Source organism: Microcebus murinus, chromosome 6, assembly GCF_040939455.1.
Source record: "Microcebus murinus isolate Inina chromosome 6, M.murinus_Inina_mat1.0, whole genome shotgun sequence".
Lineage (NCBI taxonomy): Eukaryota > Metazoa > Chordata > Mammalia > Primates > Cheirogaleidae > Microcebus > Microcebus murinus.
In genome coordinates this window covers 27,071,816-27,088,235 of record NC_134109.1, presented here as the reverse complement: position 1 = coordinate 27,088,235, position 16,420 = coordinate 27,071,816, and the positions used below count along the sequence as shown (strand labels likewise).

General features: G+C 44.6%; 1 protein-coding gene across 1 annotated transcript; it reads right to left on the bottom strand.

Moving 5' to 3' along the window:
• Nucleotides 1-222: 222 nt before the first annotated feature.
• On the bottom strand, nucleotides 223-8,912 carry PROX2 (prospero homeobox 2). The gene is made up of 5 exons (XM_076004614.1): nucleotides 8,880-8,912; nucleotides 7,314-8,786; nucleotides 3,520-3,627; nucleotides 2,281-2,475; nucleotides 223-521 (listed from the first exon to the last, which is right to left on the bottom strand). Exons 1-5 carry the CDS (start codon nucleotides 8,910-8,912, stop codon nucleotides 336-338), a joined length of 1,995 nt encoding a protein of 664 aa, XP_075860729.1. The 3' UTR covers nucleotides 223-335.
• Nucleotides 8,913-16,420: the final 7,508 nt, after the last annotated feature.

The following is a 16,420-nucleotide window of genomic DNA, read 5'->3' as shown; positions in this document are numbered from 1 at the left end:
TATACATGCAAAGATACCAGGAAGTTCCCAGGGTCACAAAATCTGTAAACAATGGAGTTAAGATTCCTGATACCAAGTTTGTGTTTCTTTTATAATATACTACCAACACACCAATACATTTAGTTGATATATTTTATAGCTAAAGTTAAATTTCTGATGATTCTGGAAAAGAAAATAAATTATCAAAACAGTAATAGTACCTATTTGGTGTGTATGCTGGGGATGGGGTTCCTTGTGCCTTTTTTTTTTTTTTTTTTTTAATATGACTACAGCTAACCTGCCATTTAAGACAAACCCAGGAAACCCTGGCCAGTCACTCCTCACTCTGTGGGATCTTAACTCTGCAACAGCTCCTGGGAACAGCTGGAAGATTTAAATATCTCTGGGATGTCACTGTCCAGTTTCGAAATAATTTTATAAATGGGTTTCTTCCAGGAAGGATCTGAGTCTTTCCCTGCGGAGACAGCCCTGAAGAACTCCTGTAATGTCAAGCTGGCGATTTCCAAGAAGCAATCTGGGACCTGCATTCCCAAAGAGACCCACAAGAGAGAAAAGACATGAGGCCGGGAAGCACTGGTGCCGCAAAGACCTCACTAGCGGATGCTGCCTGTTCTTGGGTAGTGGGCTAAGAGCATCCCTACTCTACTGGCCCCTGATTTCTGCAGCCCTAGGAATCCCCTGCTTCTCATCAAACACAAACATTAATATGACAGTTCAATGAGACAGCCCTGGGAGAAAGTGAATGAGGGACACTCCCTTTTTAGGAGTTGCTGATTCTACCAATGAGTGACTTTTTAATAAGTAAGTAGGAAAATCTTACTTAAATTAAAACTGTGGCTCAAAGTGGTTTTCAAATTCTTTCCCTTAGTACCTATTGTGGAAAGGAAAAAAGCGTGGGACTCTCATTCCTCATCCCAGCACCTTTTAGGGCTGGATCTGAAGGGCTTAATGTTCCTGTTTTCAAAGCCAGTTGAGGGTGGCTGTTCCAGGACCCTTACCTAGACTGGCACCATGAATTGATGGGGTGTCCTACAGGTCCTCCAGATCCAGTTTGGCTTGGGTCTTGATGCCATTGCATGCCAAATGACCGTCCCCGTGTGGAAAGATGTGGCAATGCCACCCATCCTATACTGGTCCTGACCTCTCAAGCCTCAGAAAGGAGGCATGGTCCATGTTCCCCACAGTTAGGCTTAGCTTCCCAAACATAGTCTGAGCATTCAACCAGCGGATACCAATAGTTCTTATATTTCTTGGAGGTATCAATAAACTGCTCTTTGTGATCACAGTCAGGTGAGAAAGGCAAGAAAAGGGAAGTGTAATCTGTGACCAGACACAACTGGCACCTGCAAAATAAGATGCCAGCCTAACAGCTGACACCTGTGCATGAAGCACCGTGTGTCCCTTGATTAGGAATTTGCACCAGTGCACTTAGACTCACCCTTTACTGACACTTAACCTCTAAGGTACCACAAGTGTGCCTTCACAGAGATCCCCAAGGGAGTGAGATGCTTGAGTATACTTTGTTTGTTCTTTTCAGAAAGGATCTAAGGGGACTTGTCATGGACGGCCCGTAATTAAAACTGGTCAAGTGGCCCAGTGCAGTGGCTCACACTTGTAATACTAGCACTCTGGGAGGCTGAGGCACGTGGATCGCTCAAGGTCAGGAGTTCGAAACCAGCCTGAGCAAGAGCGAGACCCCATCTCTACTAGAAATAGAAAGAAATTAATTGGCCAACTAAAAATACATACAGAAAAAATTAGCCGGGCATGGTGGCGCATGCCTGTAGTCCCAGCTACTTGGGAGGCTGAGGCAGAAGGACTGCTTGAGCCCAGGACTTTGAGGTTGCTGTTAGTTAGGCTGACGCCACGGCACTGTAGCCCAGGCAACAGAGTGAGACTTTGTCTCAAAGAACAGAAATTGTTCAGAAAACCTAGGCCAAGACTAGGTGTTACAGCATTCATTCATTCCTGAGCCTCCTGGCACTAAAGCGAAAAGGTCAATAAGTTATAAAAAGTGATAATTTCAGAGTAGTAAATCTAAAGTGGCATAACACTGGGTGGACCTCTGCTTAAGTTTCAGAATGAAGACTGGCTATATATTTGGTTTGCTGTATCCACATGTTGCCCAAAAGATGTTGAGGTGGATGATACAGAGATTGGCCCCAGGCTGCCCTGGCTCTCAGTAACTTCAGGACACAAATAGAAGGGGATCTTTCTAGAGCTCCAGTAACATAGGGAAGACACTCATCAGGCCTCATGGGAACCCGTACATGGTCTTACCTCAAAGTCATTTCCCTTGTTATAGTGCATATTGAGAGCTCGGAAAAGTTCTGAATCTCGGAGAACCACCAGCATTTTGGGATTTGTAACACCATCTGAAATTGCTTGCCGGGCATATTTTTCCATTTGGATGTAATAGAACTCACGGAAGTTGCTGAACCACTTGATCATCTGTGAGGTAATGCAGCGGTTGAACTGTACAAACAAGGGGTCCGTCAAGTCAGACATTTGCCATGAGTGCCCAGAATCAGACTGTCCACTTCTGGTTCAGCATAAGGGTTAATATGAATGGCTTCAGCCAACATTAGCAAGAGCTTCCATTAAAAAAAAAAGAAAGAAAGAAATCCTGGCTATTTTCTAAGCCAGTTATACTCAAAAAAAATCTGAATTAGCTACAATACCCATTAGAAAATAAATGTTTCTTGATATGCTAGTTTATGAAGGTTTTTCACCCATGAAAAGCTTTTGATGGTGTCTCAGTGTGACTTAGGGAGGGTCCAGGGTCAAGGCCAGTGTGCTGCCAGCGTTTGCTGCACCCAGACGATTGCATGGCAGCCCTGGAGCCTTCTGCCTGGGTAAAGGGCCAAGGGAAGTGGGGGAAGGGTGCAAGTCAGAGAGCAGTTAACTGGCAACTTGGAGTTGCAGAATGAATTGAAATTAGAATTTGCTGCAGGGATCAACCAAGTAACTGATTATAATGGAAAGCCCTGAAAAACTTGAATGATACACCCAAAGTATTAACAGCCCCTAACCCAACACCCAGGATGAGGGGGGCCTTCAGAAACTTTTTGGGGGAACAAGTGAAGTCTGGTTCCAACAGTCAGTTTGACTTTCCTTAATGTCAGATTTGATCTGTGTCTACTTTCACTCAGTTTTGAAACATAGCAATTTGAATGTAAATGTGACAGTGTCTGACTCTTTATATATTCTTTCTTTTTCATAATGTCCCTAGTAAAGACAGAAAACGAGGCCAAAAATGCCGCTTACTAACATTTCCCTTTCCTTTCTCATGTGTGTCTGGGTTTATCTACAGCTCAAAAGCTTAAAAACTCAGATACCAAACCTGCCTAGCCTAAAGTTATTCACAATAATTTGGGCAGAGTCTCATCCCAGAACTGGAAAGTGCACCGATTCCACCAGCAACACAAAGGGGAGCTTGACATGCACATATGGTGACCTAGGACTGGCCTCACCCCAGGCAAAACACAGCAAAGGCTGAACTTGATTGAGTGACTTTACCTGAACATCAGGGAAATATGCCTTCAGGAGGTTGGAACTGGGGTATCGTGTGAAGAAGAACATTAGTTTGGCCTTCTTCAAATGACTGGGGTTTAGACCCTCCTGGATTTATCTCAGTGTCAAGGAAAATTCATGATTTAAAACACAAGTTTATCAAACAGTTTTATCAGATCATCCAAACTGTTCCTTGTGATTTCTATTTTATCTTTTTTTTTCCTGATTGAATGGTATACTTGCTCCATTTTTCTGTCTCTAGAAACTCTGATCACTTAAACTGGATACTGTATATGCATAGTTAAGTTACAGAATTTTAAAAATGTTGATGTGTAAAAGTTATATGGCATATATGATATCAAATACAATTTGTTGTACTTTGTGCGTGTGTGTGTCAGAATAGGATGGGAAGAGATGGCAGTTCTATCCCAGGTAAACCATTTTGAAACCCCAAATAGAGATTTACTACCCCTCTCTGCCTCAGTTTCTTCATCTGTAAAATGAGAAGAGTCAACTAGATGGTCCTCATTCTGGCTTCATTCTCGTAACTGTCTTTACAGTGTTTAAGCCAGCAAGCCCCTAACCAGACTGAGTACCAGCTCACATTCTGCTCTTGCTCAAGAAGCTCGAACTATTGGGCTGCACCTGCTCTCCATGTGCCTGACAGAACTTTCCCTCATCCTTCAAGTCTCAGCTCAGAAGCTCCCTCCTCTGTGAAACCTTTCCTTGCCAAATTAGGCCTTCCTTACCCTGGGCTACCAAGACCCTTTGTACAAACCTGTGTTGTAGTAATGACCTTATTGGAATTTTTACTGCATGTTTGTCTCCTAATTTAGACTGTGAGCTCCTTGAGGGCAAGGACCTTAGCTTTTCATCTCTGTAGTTCCACGTGCCTAGACCAGTGCTGGGCACATAGTAGGTGCTCAATAAATGTTTGTTGGATGAAAGAGTGAGTGAGTGAGTGAACAATCAACCTTAATCCATACACGTGTATGGAAATTATATTCCAAGCCACACCTCACTCAGGGAACAGAGTCCTCCCCCTTAAACAAGAACAGAGGATCTATGGTGTGACTGCCTAGTACAAGAGTGGGAGAGAAATAAAGATTCTTACACGAGTACGCTTAGCATTCCCAGGGACGGTCCTTGGGCTGGGTGAGAAGCATTTTACAGAGTAACCTGGATCTCTGGTCTGAGAGCTGTAGGTTAGGACAATTGAGACTTCCCCACAGGATAAATCACTTTAGCCACACAAAACCAAACCAACCAACTATGATTATAGTTGGCACAGGCACCCAGGCTGTTGTGCATAGACCCCTGACTCCTGTCCTGTTAGCCCTACTAATCCTTCCTGCAGGTTCATAAATGTTGTGGAAAGAATCCTGGATTTGGGAGTCCAAAGACCCAGTTTCAGACACTGAGTCATCTATTAGCTGTGTGACCCTGGGCAAGCCAATTAACTGCTCTGGGCCTCATTTCTAAGATCTATATATGGTATAGTGGTTAAAGCTTGTGTGTGGCTGTCACATCCTGGGTTTGAATTCTGGTTCCTCGCTTATCTATCTTGTGACTTTGGACAAGTTAGTTCACTGCTCTGTCCCTGCCTTTCAAATACCTGATCCTGGAGTGGATGCTGGAGATTGCAAGATAATATAGGCCCACAACCCCTTATCTGAGACATGGCATTGCCAAATGGAGTTCTGATTTCAGAATTTCTGTTAACTTATAAAGGTAATATGATGTGAATACCGCATGTTCATTAACATCCACAGTAGAGGCAGCCTGTAATCCAATGCACTGATATTTCTACAGCAACATATATGACTACTATGTGGGATAAAGTCTATATAAGTAGCCTCCAATCAGTGCAGGTCAGGTTTTGCCACCAAAAGAGATTGCGTGGATCTCAGGGAAAAAATCATATGGCTTTTCAAAGTTTTTTGTATTTCAGAATTGTGGCTAAGTGGTGGTGGGCATGTACATGTGAACTGCTAGTAGCAGTGCCTGCCACAGAGGAGGTGCTCAGTAAATGTTACCCCCATTGTGATCTTCACACCTGCCCAACTGGTCCCAGGGATGGCATGTGACTGTGAAAATTCTTTTAGTGCTTTAGAGCAGCTTGTGCTTAGGTGGCTTTCATGGCTGGTGGGGCTAAATCTCTAGTGCTGGAATACAGGCAGTAGGGATGAGGGAAGAGTTGGGGGCTGGGATCCTGCCTTGCACTTCACCCACACAGCCAGGCCTGGTTTAGGTCTTTCTTAGGATGGGCCCCCAAACCTCCCAAAGCTCTGTAAGCCCAATCCCCATTTTATGTGGCAGGGCAGGCACATGTAGGGACAGGCTGAACAAATACCAGCAAATCTTTGGGGACCGAGTCTTCTTAAGGTTCTTTGGCCGCTGCCTGAATGTAATGGGGAATCTTAACCAGTTCTTATCAAAGGCCCAGACAGGTAAACTTTCACATACAGAAAATCTATCTGTGCTGGTATCTCTCTACCTCCAAGAAGATTCCCTACTGCCTGAAGAGGCTGTGGTAGCAAGTGAAGCGTTCTTAGCCTCGGTTTTATGGTTGCTCACTGCCTTCCAGGAAAGCTTCCGGATGTGTCCAACACCTTTGGCCAGCAGGGGGCGCTCGTAGCATTTGGGACACAAGAGCGAGCTATATGGTTGGGTGTGAGCTGGCCCCGCTGGATCCTGCCACTCTCACTGCCGTTGCTAGGCAGAGGACAGGACTCTTCACACTGGGGTATGCAACCTCTGGAGACTCAGCTTGAAGGCTGCCCATGAGAAGCAGCAGCGTGAGCACATCTCTAAAAAAGCAACGTCCAAAATATGTTCTCAGGAACTTTAGTCTTGCAAGATGCTTGTTGGAAGAGGGTTCTTTGGTCATATGAGTTTGGGGCTGAATACATTTTCCTCTTAGAGCTTCCATTGGACTTCAGCATGTTAAAGGCTCTGGGAAAGTCCCCCAGCAAAGAAGCTCACCCAGTATTTGCCCAAGCTGCTTTTTCTTCTAACTCAACAACTATTAATATCCTGAAGGTTACTCTGGGAAACACTTTAAGAAAATGGGGTCAGCCTAAGGGTTGCAAAAATGATGCAATGAGATCCAGACCCCTGCGGATCAGCCTGGGCCTCTCAGGCTTCCTCATGGGGCCTCCTCTCTCTCTGCGGGCCCAGCCCCCCATCTCCAGCCCACATGGCAGCAGCTTGGAAGCTGCTCCTTAAACTGAAGGGCTCTGATCCCTTCCAGCTGCCTCTCCAGGTCTAGTCCTTGAGAAAAAGTTCTTTCCCATCTGCCCCAGCAATTCTTGGTCCCTTGAATGCTCCCCATGAATTATCTAGACACTACAGCCTATTTATCTGTAGAGCAGTGGGGTTGGGGAAGCCACACCTCAGATGAGGCCATTCCCTTGACCCTCTGCCTAGGGGTCTGGGCAGCTGACAACCAGCTTATGGAGTTCTTCTTTCCATAGGGTATCTATCATATTTTGGAAGCCCATTTGAGTTTAAAAACAAACAAAACCCTTTCAGACCCAAAGGAATTAAGTCAATAGTGGCATAATCTGATAGGTCACAAAAGAAGATAAATGAACCTTCCCAGGATCCTTAAATTCCAGAATGTAGGCATCACTTTAAAACTAATAAGCTCAGGGAATGAAAGCCCTGTGGGAAGACATGAGAAAGCAAAGCTATTCCTCCGTATGCAGTATGGACATTTGTCCCCCCTCCTCCTCAACTTCCTGTTCCTGTTTCTCTGGGCAGTGCCAATGAGAACTTCAATCACTAGTAAAGGATATGTGGACGGAAGAGAAAGGAAGTGCCTCCGAGACAGCCTGCAGGCCGCCCTGTTCCATCTTCACCGAGGGAACAAGGGGCAGGCTTTCCAGATAGGTGGGGGTAAAAGGCAGGGGGCCCTGCTGCTGGCTCAACACTGTTGGGTGCAGTTTGGAAGCTCCCCAAGGCCGTGGGGCAGACTCGGAGGAGGAGTGACTTTGGGAAGGTGAGTCCTGGGGAGGACCACTGCTCCAGTGGCCATTGCGTCCATGACCCAGCAGATGGCTAAGAATCTGATTTTCCTGGACGTGGGAAGGCACAGTCAAGGGACGGTTTGCTGGGGGACCATGATAGGATTTGGAGATCATTCTTGGAGAGATAGGGTACCTAGGAGAATCTGGAGGCTTAGCCAGTGGTAGGTTTCCCAATGGGACCCCAGCTTGTGGCTGGACCCCTCTGGGCAAGGCAGCCAGAGCAAATGCACCCTTATAGCCGCCTCTCCCAGGAGGTGAGAGCTCGCTTTTACCCTCTGGCACTAGTCCCTGGAAGCTTCTGCCCAGCTGAGCCAGGTAGCCTGGTGGATCCAACAGCACCTTTTGTAATACTGAGTCCACAGCCTGGGACACTGCCCCCATCAGTTCTTTCCTCAGAACCTCCAGCAAAGCCTCCAGCAAAGCCCCGGAAGGCAGGAACCTGGGCTCCCCAGACTGGTATTCGACCTCAGACACTCTATGTTTTTCTGCCCCAGAGAGGTCCTTACTGGAAGCCTGGTGGTGGCCACTGTCCATAGCCCAGGGGCCAGACCCACAGCCATTCCTCTGCTTCACACTCAGGGGGCCTTTCCCCTTGCCAGCGCCTCCTGGGCCCCGAGCTGCGTGCCCCGGCTCAGCAGCCTGCAGGATGTGTGCTTCCAGATGTCTCAGCTGTTGCTTCAGCAGGTGAAGTTGTTCTCTCACCCAAGGGCCCCCCTTCCTGTTGCCCCCGCCCCCGGAAGGGCCTGGCTTCAGGGGGCCTTGCTGCGTGGGAAGGCTCTGCTTCCTCTTCCGCTCTCGGGCCTTCTCTAGGCAGCACGGGCTGGCCCTGGCTCGGGCATTGCCTGGCACCGGAGGGCCGGGGGGCAGACCCATGCCTCGGATGATGGTCTCCACTCTGGCTCTCTTTGCCTGGACGTGCTCATCCCCAAACCAGGTGGGGTCGGCGAGGCTGGAGCTGGGGACCTGGTTCCAGGGAAAGGGGGAGTCTCTACCCAGCTCTTGGGGGGATGGGCTTCTCTCCCCTTCCATACAGGGTTCTGCCACGTGGAAGCAGGTCCGGGACTGAGGAGAAGGCAAGATGGAGTTTGGGTCCAACCCCTGGCTCCCCAGGCACTTGTTTATGTTCAGAGCTCCATGAAGGACCCAAGGGACTTCAGGAATCCCTCCCCGTAATCTCCTCAGCTGGACGTGCACCCAGAACAAGCTGGGTTCCTCCTCTGCTCTTCCAAGGGTGAAAAGCCACTATTGCAGAGGAAGGAGTCAGATTCTGGGGTGCTGGAACTTAAAAACCTCCTGGGAAGACTTCTGAAGTCAGAGACAGGAAGAGAACAGTACATGTGACTTTGAACAGTGTTTTTCAAACTTCATCGTGCAAATGAATCACCTGGGGATCTTGCTAAAATGCAGGTTTCAATTCTTTGCCTCTGGGGTGGGGTGTCTGCATCTCTAACCAGCTCCCAGGTGATGCCCAGCTGCTGGGTGGGACCCCACTTTGAGGAGATTCCCAAGAGTGATCCTTCAGGGAGAAAAATCTTCTCCTGCCTGGAATAACAATAATAACAATGACAATATTAGAATAATGGCTGCCAATTGAGCAACTGGCATTATGCCAAGAAGCTTACATCTATTATCTAATTTAATTCTCATAAGAACTCCCTGAGAATGTTATCATTCCTGTCATTGACAAATAAGGAACTAGGGTCAGAGAAGTTAAGAAGTTACTCCTCGAGGTCATGCATCTAGTAAGTGACAGACTGGGGTCAAACCAAGATTTGTCTGATTCAGAGTCACTTTTTTAGTGAGTTAAGAGCAACAGAATCACCTAGGTACTTTTAAAAAATAGCAAATTCAGCAGACTCAGCCAGATCTGCTAAGTCGGACCCTCAGTGGTGGCACAGGAACCTGCACTTGAAGCATTGCCGTCCTAACTCCTGGAAAGGTCAGATTATTTATTCATCACTCAGCCATTTATTGAATCACTGTCTATTGAGCACTTACTACGTGCCAGGCCTTCTTCCGGGCACTTGGCAAGGCAGTGGTGAGCAAGATCAGCAGGGTCTGCCCTCTGCTTCTCTGGTGAGGGAAGCAGAGAACAAACAAACAAGTGTGTTTTCAGGGAGTGATACCTGCTATGAACAAAAAGCACAATAAGAGGTTGGAAATGGGGAGAGGGAATGGAGGGAGGAGGGAGCTATTTCAGGAAAGGTTGCCTGAAGCTATTTTTCTCCCACAAAGTATCAACTCTAACCAGGAGGCTTCTGACACCTAAGAAGTGACTGATAGCAGTCATGAGCCCCTTGGAGTTTACAAAACTGTCCTTACATGTTACCTTGCTGCATCTCACACCAACCTTGAGAGTCATTCTCCCATTTCACAGAGGAGTAAACCGAGGCTCTGTGAGGCCAAGAGTAGCTCTCAGTTACTAAGACTCCAAATCTTCTGACTCCAGCCACACCTCAGCTGCCTCCCTGCAGATGGGACCTGCCAAAGAGACCAACGATCTCTGTGTCCATGAAGCCGATTCATCCTTTACTAGAAGAGGTCAATGAACTTTTTCTCTACAGACTCCACTCTCCTTTGCTTCTCTGGCACAAATGCAGGGGGGAGAGAGCTAACTTTCTTCTACCTGCTTCCATCCTGAAGCTTGCTTGTAATCCTCTCAGCTCAGCTGCAGCCAGTGGATTTTAGGCCCACCGTAGGGGTCTGCAGGCTTGACCACAGCCTCCACTTGGAGCTGCCTGGTGACTGGCAAGGGACCCTGACACATTCCCTGTGTTACAGTCTTTAGCGATGTCACACCAAGGACGAAGGCGGAAGGCAGGCAGCGGTGGCAGCTGTACTGCCATCCTGGACAAATGCTACTGAGAGAAGGCTGGGCTCTTAGGTCAGAATAATTAGAAGATTCTTGCCTTGAGTAAGATATTTGTAATTTACTAAAATGAAAATGGATGACTCACCAAATTAATATACAGAATTTGTTATCACCATATTTATACGGTACCAACATTTTATTTATTTTATTTTGAGACAGAGTCTCACTCTGTTGCCCGGGCTAGAATGCCATGGCGTCAGCCTAGCTCACAGCAACCTCAAACTCCTGGGCTCAAGCAATCCTTCTGCCTCAGCCTCCCGAGTAGCTGGGACTACAGGTATGTGCCACCATGCCCGGCTAATTTTTCTATATATTTTTAGTTGTCCAGTTCATTTCTTTCTATTTTTAGTAGAGACTGGGTCTCACTCTTGCTCAGGCTGGTTTCGAACTCCTGACCTCGAGTGATCCTCCTGCCTCAGCCTTTCAGAATGCTACAATTACAGGTGTGAGCCACTGCACCTGGCCAGTACCAACATTTTAGATGACTTACCACTTGTTGGAGAAAGAAACATTTCCTAACTTCCTATGATAATTTGACAACAATAAATATTGTTTGTATAATATGAAAAAATTATTTTTAAAACAGATCTTATCATCTGGTAAGCTTGACCAGATCACTAAGCATACATTACCTGCTTTCTAACTAAAATAATAATGATCATTAAACTGGCAGAATTGATATTTAACCAAGAAGGATGGTACAACAATGACACAAATGACATAATATGTTTTCGGCTAAGTAGCTTCCAAAAAGAAGAGGGGGTTATTCTGACTGCAAACTGAACATTTCCTGTTCAAACTCAACATGTTCAAACCCAAGCTTTATAGCCGCCCCTTCATCTGCTTCACCTCTCACACTGCCTATCTTGTTATTTAAGCTGGAAGCTGGGAAGTCTCTTCGCCTCCTGCCCAACTCCTCATCCTCGACATTGATGTGGTCACTGTGGCTGATAAGTTTATGGCAAAAAGAGCGCTGAACTACATTATGCCGTGCCATTCCCATTACCACTGTCCTGATTGAGGGGCTCATAATTTCTCACCTGGATGATTCTAATACCTAATGACTGGGCCCCCATTTCCTAGCCTCTCTTCAATCTGATCTTTCTTCTATGCTCATTTATTCATTCAACAAACATGGATTGAGTGCTGACACCAACCAACATCCTCTGCCCATGTGGAGCTAGCATTCACGCAGAGGGAGACAGATGTAATAACATACTAAGTAAGTGATGGAGGGCCATTATGTAAGGTCTTGTTGGCCACTGCAAAAAGTTGGCCTTTCCTCTGAGATAAATGAGGACTACCTATTAGAGGGTTACAAGAGATATGATCTGACTTAGTTTTAAAAGGATCGTTCTTTACTGGGTTGGGGGAGAATTTCTGGAGCTACGACCTTGGGCAGGAAGGAGAGGATGAGATCCTGTGTATGCATGTGGGGATCAACTTTAGACAGGGGAACCTCAGTTCATCTGCGGGCAGGAGGGAGGACAGTGGCTGTGCACAGGTGCAGGACAGGTGGGTAAATGTGGTGATGGGAACTGGTGGAAGTTCCCTTTTGATTGTTTCAGTTTTCTCAGTGGCATTGTCACTGGCATTAATTTTCTAAAATGCTAGCACTCTGGGAGGCTGAGGGAGCGGATCGCTCAAGATCAGGAATTCCAGACCAGCCTGAGCAAGAGCGAGACCCCATCTCTACTAAAAAAATAGAAAGAAATTAATTGGCCAAGTAAAATATATAGAAAAAATTAGCTGGGCATGGTGGCACATGCCTGTAGTCGCAGCTACTCAGGAGGCTGAAGCAGGAGGATCACTTGAGCCCAGGAGTTTGCTGTGAGCTAGGCTGGCACTATGGCACTCTAGCCCGGGCAACAGAGTGAGACTCTTGTCTCAAAAAAAAAATTTTTTTTTCTAAAATGTAGATCTGCTTAGGCCCCTCCATGAAATCAGTCTTTGCTCATTTCCTGTTGACTTAGGGGTTCAAATGTCTCAGCTCTTTGTAAATGTGGTCTTGATCTAACTCCTCTGGAGCCACTACCCTCAACACTTGTCCCTGTTGAGCTGTCCTGGACTTTGAGCATGCCAAGCTTCCTCAAGCTTCCATGTCTTTGCGCTTATTGTTCCCACGGCTTCAATGGCATTTCTTTCACTTTTCCACTGACAAACCCTTTCTCCTCTGTCAAAATCCAACTGAAAAGTTGTCTCTCTGAAGCAATCAATGTGTCTTCCTCATTAGACTGAGTTCCCTCTTTGTGTCCCCATGTTGTGCCTGACTGCCAATTGTCACCAATAGAGGTTTGCTAACTCTGTTGAATTATTTGTTCTATGAATACTTCATTTATACTGATTTTTCTTCTTTTTTATCACTTCTCACCTGAGAATATTTACAGTGACTTTTGTCTCGAAAATTTCAGATCCCTGTAGCACCTAGCAAGGAGCCTTGTACTTGGGGGAAAAAATCAATACATACAGACAGACATGTGAGAAGACAGATGGACAGACAGACATAGATTGGAATATCTCCATTTTCCCGTTGCAGACATTAAAAAAAGAAAATCATAGAACCACCCACTTTGCCAAATCTCCCTAGTGGATTATTTAAAGTATTATTTCTGAGATTCCATGTAGTCCATGTGCTCCAGAAGATTGAACTACTAGGTAAGAGACAAAACCAATGTGTTTAATGAAGCAACAATGAGCAGAAATATTTTGAGGCCAGAAACTGGAAATCCAGCCACCCTGCACTGTGGTTGGGTGCCCAGAGATGTCTACACCCACGCAATCATGGAAACTCCGCATTTGGGGTGCTGAGAAACAGGGAGGCTCCCCACTCAGGCCTGCATGCTGCCCAGAGCCCTTTATCTGGCTAAGCTGTATGAAGCAGTGATGCTTTCTGTTTGAGATTAACTAACAGCACTCTCATATTCACTGATGGAAGTAGCAATTGTCACAGCCCTTTAAAAATAGCTTTATTGCTTTTCTTAAATTGTGAAAGTAATGTAAGATCATTTTACTTCCCAAATATAGAAATGTATATTTTTTTCAAGATAGAGTCTCACTCTGTTGCCTGGGCGGTTAAAGTGCCGTGGCATCAGTCTAGCTCACAGCAACCTCAAACTCCTGGGCTCAAGGGATCCTCCTGCCTCAGCCTCCTGGGTAGCTGGGTCTATAGGCACATGCTATCATGCCCAGCTAATTTTTTTCTATTTTTAGTTGTTTGACTAATTTCTTTCTATTTATAGTAGAGATGGGGGTCTCACTCTTGCTCAGGCTGGTCTCTTAACTCCTGAGCTCAAGCAATCCTCTGGCCTCGGCCTCCCAGAGTGCTAGGATTACAGGCGTGAGCCACAGCGCCTGGCCTATAGAAATGTATTAAGAGGAAAAGAAAAACACTATAATGCTGCCTCTGAGAGAAAAATCACAGTTAACATTTTGGCATATATCATTTTTTCCAAATTATTTTCTCTGTGTACAGAGAAATTTACATAATTTCTCATGTAAATTAAAAAAAACAAAAATGGTATTATAGATATATAGTTCTATACCCTCCTTTTTTCCTTTCATGTCAGTGAAGTTCAATCTATAGCAACACTGTAAAAACTAGTAATACTCCATTGTATAGGTGCATAATAAATTCCCCTTTGATAGATTCCTTCTTATATTTTCACTTTTATAGCAGTGTAGACAATATAGCATGGAGGGTGGGAACATGGGCCACTGAGTCACGCTGCCTAGATTTGAATCCATAGAGACACTTTAACTGGCTTTGTGACCTCTCTGTACCTCCCTTTTCTCATCACTAAAATGGGAGTAACCGTAACACCCACTGTTATTATAGGAGTGTTGTAAGGATCTGATGAGTTAGCATGTTATATTTTTAGAACAGTTCCTGGCACTTAGTTATTGCTGGTAAATGGTAGCTATTGTTATTATGAATAATATTGGAATTAACTCTCCTATATACAACTTTAGAAACTACACTTCTAGAAGTAGAAATACTGAGTGAAAGACTAAAACTTTTATACTTCTTTCCTAATGCCATCCAGAAATGTACCAACTGATTGAGGGTGGAGATGAGGGGCTGAAGGAAACATATCAATTTTTACTCTGTATATTTCTGTATTAATTGAATTTTTATAAGAATATATTCATATGTTACTTGTATATATATAGTTTTAAGTAGCCCATTTGCTCTCGTACCAATATTTCTATGAAAGAACACATATCCCCTTATCTTCATCAATGCTGAGCATTGTCTTTTAAATCTTTGCCAATATGATGGGGGAATGTTACCTTATTATTTGTATTTCTTTGATTCTCAGTAAACTTGCTCATTTTTTCATATATTTTTGGGAAAATATGTGGTATATATTAATATTAAGAAACTCAAAAATGTTTATACCATTTTAGTCAGTGATTCTATGTAAATGTAGTTGAGCCAAGAAAATGATGTTTATACCCATGAATTGATGTCACAAATACTCATCCCAGTATTATTTATAAGAATAGGGACTGGCTAAATTAATTACAAAGTATGGTATCATATACATGATACTATATTATGTAATCATTAAAAAATACATTTAAGCAGAGTTTATGTAACCTATTTTATAATAATGAGTGATAAGAAAACATTAGAGGCTGGGCGTGGTGCCTCACACCTGTAATCCTAGCACTCTGGGAGGCCTAGGCAGACAGATCATTTGAGCTCAGGAGTTTGAGACCAGCTGGAGCAAGAGCAAGACCCCATCTCTACTAAAAAAAAAAATAGAAAGAAATTAGCTGGATAACTAAATATATATATATATATATATATATATATGTAAAGTTAGCTGAGCATGGTGGCACATGCCTGTAGTCCCAGCTACTTGGGAGGCTGAGGCAGGAGGTTAAGAGGATTGCTTGAGTCCAGGAGTTTGAGGTTGCTGTGAGCTAGGCTGAGGCCATGACACTCTAACCAGAGCAACAGAGTGAGACTCTGTCTCAAAAAAAAAAGAGAGAGAGAGAGAGAGAGAACATTAGATATTAAAAATACAAAGAAAAAAGTTGAGAAAGAAATACATCAAAATGTTACCAATAGCTATTTATGGGTGATAGAACCATAGGTAATTTTTTTCTCTATTTCTTCTTTTTATTTTTCTGTATTTTCCATATTTTAAATGGATATGTTTTCACTTTTGTAATAAAATTAAAGGCAACCCTTGCTTTGTTAATAAAAAAATTTGCATTTATCAGGGTGGCTATCCATGTTGAGGTCAGGGAATATATGGAAAATCTCTGTATTTTCCATTCAACTTTGCTGTGAAACTTACAACTCTCTAAAAAATAAATTCTATTAAAAAAAACTGTATTTTTTCTCATTGACTCTTTCCCAGATATACATTCCGGTACTAGACATAAAAAGTCCCACTGGAGAAGCAAATTTAGCTACAAGCACAAACCCAGAGGACAGGGCTCATGAGATAACTGCAGAGTTATTATAGCTAGGATTTTATAGCTAGAAAGTATAAAATGAGGGTGAGGTTGAATTTCAAGTAAATAATGCACATAAGAGGGAGGCTGAAAAGGGAAAGCCCGTGGCTGCAGCTTCGTGAACTGCACAGAGCACCTCCTAGCATGGCAGCCTTTGTCCCTGTGAGTCTGTGCCCTTGATATTCCTGGAGATCTCCCAAAGGTCTGCCCAAGTGGGACAAAGGGGAAGGGCTGCCTACGCGGACAGCTGAGGTGAGAACTCACATGCTGTCTCCCTTTCTGTGGTCCGGCACACATGTAGGGAACAGCAAACACCGCTGACACACTCCAGCAGCCGGGTCACCGGGGAACCAATCAATAAGGCAAAGTGGGCTATGGGCGTCCTTAGAAAAAAGGCACATCGAGAAGCCCGAGAGATGCTGACTTACTCTCATCACTGTCACTGAAACTCAATCCAGGTTTATAGACGTTGTTTTATTGTTATATCCTGGATAAATTTCCTGCCAGGTTTTTGTTGGGAAAGCTTAGTGGGGTT

What these genes read in the sequence shown, in the direction of transcription:
- PROX2 (XM_076004614.1), bottom strand. Translation starts at nt 8,912, where the DNA reads ATGAAGTTTGAAAAACACTGTTCAAAGTCACAT. An exon ending in TTCCTTTCTCTTCCGTCCAC is followed by an intron (nt 3,628 to 7,313) that starts ATATCCTTTACT and finishes ACACTGAGATAA; the next exon opens with ATCCAGGAGGGTCTAAACCC. An exon ending in CATATTTCCCTGATGTTCAG is followed by an intron (nt 2,476 to 3,519) that starts GTAAAGTCACTC and finishes TTGTTTGTACAG; the next exon opens with TTCAACCGCTGCATTACCTC.